This window comes from Solanum lycopersicum, chromosome 12, assembly GCF_036512215.1.
Source record: "Solanum lycopersicum chromosome 12, SLM_r2.1".
NCBI classification, from domain to species: domain Eukaryota; kingdom Viridiplantae; phylum Streptophyta; class Magnoliopsida; order Solanales; family Solanaceae; genus Solanum; species Solanum lycopersicum.
The window spans coordinates 6,151,488-6,160,347 of NC_090811.1; the positions used below are offsets into that span (position 1 = coordinate 6,151,488).

The 8,860-nt window shown below is 33.3% G+C and overlaps 1 protein-coding gene across 1 annotated transcript; it reads right to left on the reverse strand.

The window, feature by feature from the left end:
- Positions 1-3,509: 3,509 nt before the first annotated feature.
- LOC101266100 (heterogeneous nuclear ribonucleoprotein 1) lies at positions 3,510-8,375 on the reverse strand. Its single transcript, XM_004251864.5, has 5 exons — positions 8,096-8,375; positions 7,858-7,973; positions 7,534-7,760; positions 6,002-7,190; positions 3,510-4,136 (listed from the first exon to the last, which is right to left on the reverse strand). Exons 3-5 carry the CDS (start codon positions 7,756-7,758, stop codon positions 4,123-4,125), a joined length of 1,428 nt encoding a protein of 475 aa, XP_004251912.1. The 5' UTR covers positions 7,759-7,760; positions 7,858-7,973; positions 8,096-8,375; the 3' UTR covers positions 3,510-4,122.
- Between the last annotated feature and the right edge of the window lie 485 nt (positions 8,376-8,860).

Sequence of the window (8,860 nt, forward strand, 5' to 3'; positions counted from 1 at the left end):
AGACATAAATCATACAAGACTAATAATGATATTTTGGTCATTATTTATGATATTTTGGTCATTATACTAGCATGTTTTCTGACTTTATACTCACTAATTATAACACAGCTGTAGTGAAGTGTTAATATTCAAATAGCTAAATAGCTAGTGACTCACTCCCAGCTATATTTCAACCTTAAGTAGACAATATTAGCTCACAAATTTGGCATGATAATAGTTTGCATTTTCATATTTCAGGAATAAAATAAACCATTTACGGAGCAAAATAATCGTAGACGATAAAATTGGTGTCGAGAAAACAATAATCAAGAATGGAAAATTATGCAATAATTATGTTTATTATTTTCAAAGTACGAGTGTTACAGTCTCTATGATTCCTCTGAATTCGTCTTTTCAAATATAAATTCAAGGGCTTTAAAATATGTTGTTGAATCTTCGATGAACTTGAACTTTGAAATTTATCTCGACTTTTACTAAATTCAAGGACTTCGAGCTAATTCTTGAATCTGATTGTCTTGATCTTAATCGTTCTTAAACTTAGATTTATAAAGAATTTTATGGCATTTGTACCACAAATTTTCTTTAGCTTTTTGTTAGAAGTTTCAGTCTCTTTTTTGAATTACGAGGATCCTATTTATAGTTTTAGATTAGAGAAACAAGATTCCCTTCGACAAATTAGATTTAAGTGACATGACATATGTTTATGGAGCAGACTTGTCATCTTTGACACATATCATGATTCAATTGGTTTCTTATTTGACTTGGCATGCCACATCATTTTTCCCACATGGCATAGAATGAAATGAAATTGGACTCATCTATCGTAGCCCAAATCAATTAATTTTGACTTTAGTTAAAGGAAAAATTTTCAAAACAACAATATTAGTTTTTAGTGGGACTCCTTAGCAACAATTTCATTATTTATTTAAAATGTCATTTTAATTTATTAAGGGATTAATTATATATTTATTATTAATTTGTAAAGAAAACAAATAATTAACAACATGAAAAATCATAGAACAAAAAAAATTCAAAAAATTCAAAAAAGATTTTAATTTGACATGAAAATAGATACCAATATAATCTTTAGTAACGTGATACACCGTAACTAGAAAGAAGTTAAAAATTGGAAATAGTAATTTTTGGAAAGAATATAAAAATCTAGAAAGTTAGTTAAGTATGTTAAGTTGGATATTGGTCAACTTCAAACGACCATAACTCCTAGTTTCGGATGAGTTAGGTGTGTTTCCAGATATTTTAGGAAAGATCTTGGAATAAAATTTTCAACGCCGTCGAATTTGCACGATTTCGAGTTCGTATGAATGAGATATACCCATTTGAAGTTGGAATATTCAAATAAGAAAGTCTAATTTGAATTTTAGAAGGGCATTATGATATTTCCCATACCCCGACTTAATTTCATTTATGATAATCAATTGGGGTCTAAACTGATAGAGTTCAGTTTACGCTTTTACGATATTGATTTAGGATTTTAGAGTAGAGAAAAGAAGAAGAGAAAGGAGGAGAAGGAGCAAGAATTGTCATGTTCTTCAAGAATCGCTTGTAGATTTCGTCAAGGGGTGATCCCTACGAGGTATGTGAGTTCACACAGCGTTGGGTTAGTTCACTCATGCGCCAAACATATTTATTTCGGTGTGATTTTCGTCCTAAAAGATTGAAACTTTGATGTTCTTGAGTTGTGTTCTTTAATTGCTTTCGTTCTTGAATTTAGGAGGAGATTGAGGAGTTCTTTAGAGTTTAAGGTCGATTTTTAGAATTCTTTCGAGTTAGATTCTTGTGTACATGTGGTGGACATTTGAATCTAAAGAGCAACTGAGAAAAAGAATCAAATTTAGGCGATTTGGGGTTAGAAAACGAAGAAGAAGCAAGTCGGATAAATCTAGGTACCAGGTCCGCATCTCAGACCCGTTCCTAAGGATTGAAAAATTTTCTCTGCATTGCGGAGTGATTACGAATCGTTCTGCCAAAAATGATTTGCGAATAGATAATTAAATGCATGATCATTCTACCTAAAAAATGACTAGATAATTAAATGTATCTCCGTGTCGCATATATTGCTTCCAAGCAATGATTTCTTGATCTTTTCTCATATTTAATTATCTAAAAACAATCCTAAACATAATAAGATTTTTTCTATTACAAATCACAATCCTTAAACCCCATTATTCAATTTAAGGATAAGTTAAGAGTCAAATCATCATAATCCGCTTAGTGCTCAAAGATTTAACACCAAGCGGTAACTTCTTTTCGTTCCAATTACTTTCTAATCAAGTGCTGAGTTTTTTTTATTTTATTTAGGCATTTGGTGTTAAATCTTTGAGCAACAACTATTATAGAGCAATACTAAGCATGAGAGATACTAACCCAACCTTGTCTTTCAGTAATACTCACATGCATATATTTGAATTGAAAAGGTTATTATCTAACTAGAATATAAGAAATAAAAATTACATTCATGATCCTACCAAATAAGAATATTGAAATTATTCATGACAATTAGTGACGAACATAGGATTTTCTTTGAATATGGTCATATAAATATTAAATCTCACCGTGGTAGTTGACCGTAGAATTAGAAATTACTATACTTTTCCATTAATACCCCTAAAAAATGTTGTATTAGAGGTGTCATTATTTCTAAAAATTAACCATATATATCACGAATTTCATCAAAAACTTGCCGTCAAATATATTTTCAACAAACTTTTCATCGAAAGTCCCAAATATCAATGGGTGAATTTGTTGAAAAATCACGTTTTTAAATAGTAAATTAGATAAATTAAACAACATTGTTTGGTACATAGGGAAATAGTTATAATTAATAATATGGGTAAATTAGGAACTAAGTGTAAAATTATAAATTAACTTCATAAAACAGACAAATATTGTTGGACATTTTAAAATAATATAGTGGACGACTATTGTTAAACGGATGGGAGGACTATATAAGTCGCATGCTTACACATACCAAAATGTATTTTTCTAAATATCATACTTCAAATCATTATGTTTACTCTTATAATTAGTTAATTTCATAAAGTGAACAAATAGTGTTAGACATTCTAAAATAATATAGCGGACAACTATTGTTAGACGGAGGAGGGAGCACTTCATAAGTAAGCATGCATGCTTACACAATACCAAAATTTAACTTTCTAAATAATAAACTTCAAATTATTATGTTTACTCTTATAATAAGTTAATAACAAAACAATGCATTGATTTTGAAAGACCATAAAACTACACAAGCAATTAACTAAAACAATAAAGAAAGAAAAATAAACTAACCTAACCTAACCTTCATGCATACCAAAGAAGAAGAAGAAATACATAACTTCATAAATTAGAGAAGTATTATTCTTTACAAACAATAAACAATAAAATCTAAATTATTATAACAATCTATAACAATTTTAACATAATTCTCAAATATTATATTTAAAATTTAAAGTAAGCTAAAGCGAAATGGATGAGCTATAAAACCATAATAAAGATAGAAACTGAAAAATCTACTCAACTGCAACATAGTTGCTTGCTTACACAATATAAAGATTAAAACTTAGAGCTTATACAAATCTGCAAGGAGAATAAATCAGAAAATTCAGTACTTATTTTTGGCTAGTATCCCTGTTGTTACACACTAGTAAATGAAAAAGATGTCGAATACAGTCTGAGAAAAAAAAAACAAATACCTGATAAAAGAACTATAAGAACAAACAACAGCAGCTTTGCCAGTCACTAAACTGGACAAATAAGTTTTTAAAAAAAACTCTACCTCTTGACAGAGTCCAATGGTACTCCGCTTTGTTGTGGATGAACAACACACATCAACTGTAGTGGACGTTGTCAAGTATAATCGGATATACATCTTGATTAAATGCCGATACAGGAGCCTAAATTGCTTTCGAAAAATTGAAACCTCAAACCAGAACACAAAATCCCTTTAAAAACTGATCTCTCAATATGTATACTTATTTCAGACAAGCCCCTCGTTAGCTCTATATGATCAGCTATGGCTGAAATGCATATTAAGTGGAATGTTTATTAACATTCACAGCCCACTTAATTTTCTTAAAGCACTTCTAAGAATCTTCAGAGCTCCTATGCCGCGATTCCTGGAAATTCATGAACAGAAGATCGAGCAATCTCAGTATATGGACAACTTTCCACAGAGTAATATATAACATTGATTCAAGAAACCAGGTAAAACTCGGAGAAAGATAATAAAAAGAAGGCAACATTCTGCATTTACTCAATAACAAGTTTGACGAAAGCAAAATCACATCATTTATACATGACAATTTTTTAGTGAAGGAGGTCATCGTATACTAGAAAACCTGCACCTAATTAACCAGGTTTGTCTACTCCACACATTTGAATAAGGGCATCCTCTGGTACTAAACTGTTACAGGAGCCAAAAACTTAAATCTTCAGAGTTCTTTCTCCTGGATCCAAAAGACGTGATCGTTATTTTCTTAAAGTAAACACAAAGTAAAGTTCCAAAACATTTTCAGACAGGAAATAAAAAATTTGAACAATTTTTCCGGGGAAGCAGGGGGTGAGGAGGAGAAGCCCCACACATTGAGGCTCTCTTTAGGCACTCTAGTTAACCGGAGTCACAAGTCTTTATTTGCCCTTCCTTTTTAGCATGCAATTGATTTCAATTACAAAAGAAACAATATTTAGCTAAGAAAAGTCACGATCATAATGCCATACGGCTTAAGCAGCTATGGCAGTGGATGGACAAAGGGAGGGAGAACCTAATTCATCTCCCATCTAACCACCATTCCTGTTACCCCAGTACTATCTCATGCTAAATCAAGGAACATATCTCTCATTGTTGCATATATAATGATGTATATGGAACTTGGCTACGTTAACTCAAAAACAAAGTTGTGCTGCAAAAATGATTACTAACGTAATTTGAAAATTTTAACATCGAACACCGGATGACATTAAAACAATGGGATAGCTCTTTTGGAAGTTGTCAAACCTTAAGGTACATGATTAGCTCATGCATTAACTATCAGAAGTGAAAATATTTTACCCATTCCCCATTCAAAACCCCTACTACCACACCCGTAAGGCCGACTTACACAGATCCTCAGTTCCTTCACCCTCATTCCCGTAACAGCAAGAATTTACTATCTTACGAAAGCTCAAGAAAACCATTTCAGGTTTGCTGAAGTGATTTAACTAATGTTTCTGTAACTCGAAGAAACTTTTTAGTAAAAGTTACGGCTACAAGCTTCACCATTATAATCTTAAAATTTAAGAACATCCAAGAACTTAACTGGTAAAGCCTATTTGTTTTTGTCTTTAGTTAAGAGAGAGAAGAAAGCTTCACTTTTAGGCACATATTGCAGACTTCGGTAAAGAAAAATCAAATCCAAGATTTCCCAAGGACTTGAGGAAAAGCTGCAAGCCCACAGTTCTACAAATATTTCAACTACAATTGCTTGAACAATGTGTCCTATTTTGCCTAGGAGGAAAAGGCCAGTGAAGGTATCCTCAAGTTTTTTTTCTGATAAGGTTTTCAAGTTTCATATGAGGCATAATAAGGGTGTTTCAACCACTTCTACTATTTCTGAAAAGAAGTTACAATAATTTATAGAATGTCAACTCAAATTTAAACTTAGAACAAATACTAACTAGAATGAGATCAAATCTTCAAGCGCCATTGTGCTAATATCTTTTAATAATCTTTCAAGATAAGAGTCTACTAATCACAAAAGTAAGGTATCCTCTTGCAAATTAAAAACCAAGTTCCTACAGAAGGAAGCATACTATATCCAAAAGGGGAAAAGCCGGTTATTATCTACTTCACCAATATTGGTAATATGACAGATGTGTCAAGAATCAAGAAAAATTCTTCAAAAGGAAAAGTAGAATACCAAGAAACGCACAATATGAAGCCTAGTTTTGAAGTGACAGAAAAAAAAAAATTATACAGCTTATGCAAGCGGAAGAGTATTCATACCTCTATTCGATTGTCTATTTGCAATACTATAATTTCCAATATAATTTTCAGAGTCTTTCGCTGAATCGTCTGCTGGATTTTCAAGTCCATATCCAAATGTATTAGAGCCCTCCATATCAGAAGACACAGTTTGCCATGTTGAATCACCATACATGGAGCCACTGCGATATAAATCTCCATAAGACCCCTCATAAGCACCACCTGATGCAGCAAATGAAGTTGGGACACCACCTGCTGCATTGCTTCTTGCAAGTCCTCCAGATCCCAGCCCATAACTTCTTCCCCCATTCCTGAACCCAACATTCCGACCACCATATCCAGAAGCACTACCAACTGGAGCAGAAACAGCCGATGAGCCCCAATTGGCACCATTATTCCCAAAGACCCCATAACCACCAGTTCCGGATCCCAAAAATGAACCGGAGCTACCAGGACCTGGAGAACTGTTAAGTCCACCATTTCCCCATACATTCCTGGTTGGTGAGCTAAGCAAAGAATCACCTCTATTGCTGCCTGTGTTATATCCAATGGGTGTAGTGTATCTGCTTGAGTTGCCAGTGAAATACGGGTTCAGAGCCCGCCCATAACCAAGATTGTTGCTAAAATTGGAAGCTCCTGCAAAGGTGGGGCTCAAAGCTGGGTCCAAATTGACACCCATTCCATAAGCAGGAGAAGAAAACTGAGAGAAACTTGTACGTCCGCTGGCAACTGGACTAAATCTACCATCCATCCTGACCCCATATCCTCCAATCGAACCTAAACTATACCCTTGAGCATAGTTGTTGAGAAAGTTATTTACTCTACCAAGTCCATAGTTGAATCCATTGAAAGGGCTCCTGTTGGGCCCCGGAGACAGCTCTTTAGGAACAGCGCGCTTCACCTCGATCATTTTACCATTTAGATCATGATACGTCTTATACAATGCCCTATCCACTGCATCCTCTGAATCATAAGTTATAAATCCAAAGCCTCTTGGCCTCTGAGTGTTGTGATCATACATCACTACAACATCTGTAATTGTACCAAACTGATCAAAGTATGTCTTGAAGTCACTCTCAGTAACCGTAGATGCTAAACCTCCTACAAATATCTTTTTTGTGCGTCCAGGACCTGGAGATCCGTGAATGCTGCTATTGTTTCTATTTATTATTTGTTGGTCATCCCTCGGAACAGCCTTCTTTGCCTCAACCTGAAAATTGGATGCCAATGAAGAACTTGGACATACAAAAATGATCATTCATCTATCCTAATCAGCACAATCCAGCACTAATTAATCTTCCACTGAAACTTTTCGAAAACATTTCAGCCATTTTCCCATCAGTTATCTGTAGTAAATTATGAACAGAAAACTTGCTGAACATACCAACTAGTTGAGTTTCATTATGATACATTATAAACCTTTAGCATTAGAAAAATTCCGAATTATTGAATATTAGTGACATCGATAGTGAGAATTCATATAACCGACCAAACTAAACACGTAATTGTTGCTGCTGTATTCTAATCAAACATGAAATGTGAAAAAAACTGACCGTCCTCCCATCGATGATATGCTTCTCATTAACAACTCTTTCAGCAACAGCAGGATTAGCAAACACAACAAAACCAAAACCACGAGCACGACCAGTATTGCGATCTCTCATGATCACAGCTTCAATCACTTCTCCATACGAAGTGAAATATTCTTTAAGACGTTCTTCATCTGTGTCCCAAGATATCCCACCAATAAATAGCTTACCGAGATCTGTCTCCATCATTTCTGCAATCCAGATCACAACAAATACAAAAATCACTATAATTAACGAAAACCCATCATCAACAGATCCAGATTTAGATAATAAAACTAATCAACAAACCTTTTATGAAGAAAATCAGGCAGACCCCAGTTTTCAAAATACTGATTAAACAGCAAAATGAATGTTTTTGATTCAATCTAACAACATCAGATCTTTATACCATCAACCAAAACTATCTGAAAATTCACAATTCAGATCAGAAACTCATAAAAACTACAAAAAAGAAGCGTATGAATGAAGCATAAAAAAAGATGAAATGAAAATGCAACATTCGCGAAAAAGAGAAATTGGTACAAACCAGAGATCTATAAGAAAATGAAAACAGAGGATGTGGTTATCATCCTCATTTCTTTTCATTGATCTTTGGTTATTCCAAAGCCATTTTTTTTTCTGTATTTTTTTTTACTATATAGTTTTTATAATATGAAAATGGAAATGACAATGCGGAACAAATAATTTGGGTTAGAAAAAAATTATACTATATATATAGGGATTGTGTGTGAGGCAGCAAAGAATATTTGGAGTGCACAACATGGTACACGACCACTACTCTACCCTTTTGGTTAAACCAAAGGCCTACAATACAATGTACTACCACCATATCTATTTCTTTTTTCATTTTTTTTTTCAAAGTACTCAAGTTACGTTTTAATTTTTTTTGTTTAATTTGATACCGTATTTAAAATAAAGTAAGTTCATGAATTGAATCTGTATTGTCTTCTTATTCTTTATATATGGATTTGTTGTACTTGAGTCGAAGGTCTTTTGAAAACTGTTTTCTACTTTCACGAGATTGTAGTTTAGTCTGCTACCTTGTTTGTGGAATTTCACTAGGTATGTTGATGTTGTCTTGAATTAAATGGATGTTTGGTCATGTTTCATTGTGAGATTTGATATAAGTAATTTTTGTTTTCAAAGTGAAAATTAGAGTTCTTTTTTTTTTTTTTACTTTTTGCGAGTAATTAAAGTGGAAACATGTATTTTGAGGAAACATGTATTTTGACTATCAGAAATAGGGAGAGAGGTAGTCGAGACTGGGAGGGAGACGAGTGAGATTTGTTAT

Excerpts from the sequence above, each read along its gene's own strand:
- LOC101266100 (XM_004251864.5), bottom strand. The coding sequence starts at position 7,758 with ATGATGGAGACAGATCTCGGTAAGCTATTTATTGGTGGGATATCTTGG. Across the intron at positions 7,191-7,533 it reads ATATCATCGATGGGAGGACG|GTTGAGGCAAAGAAGGCTGT; the intron begins GTCAGTTTTTTT and ends TCCAATTTTCAG.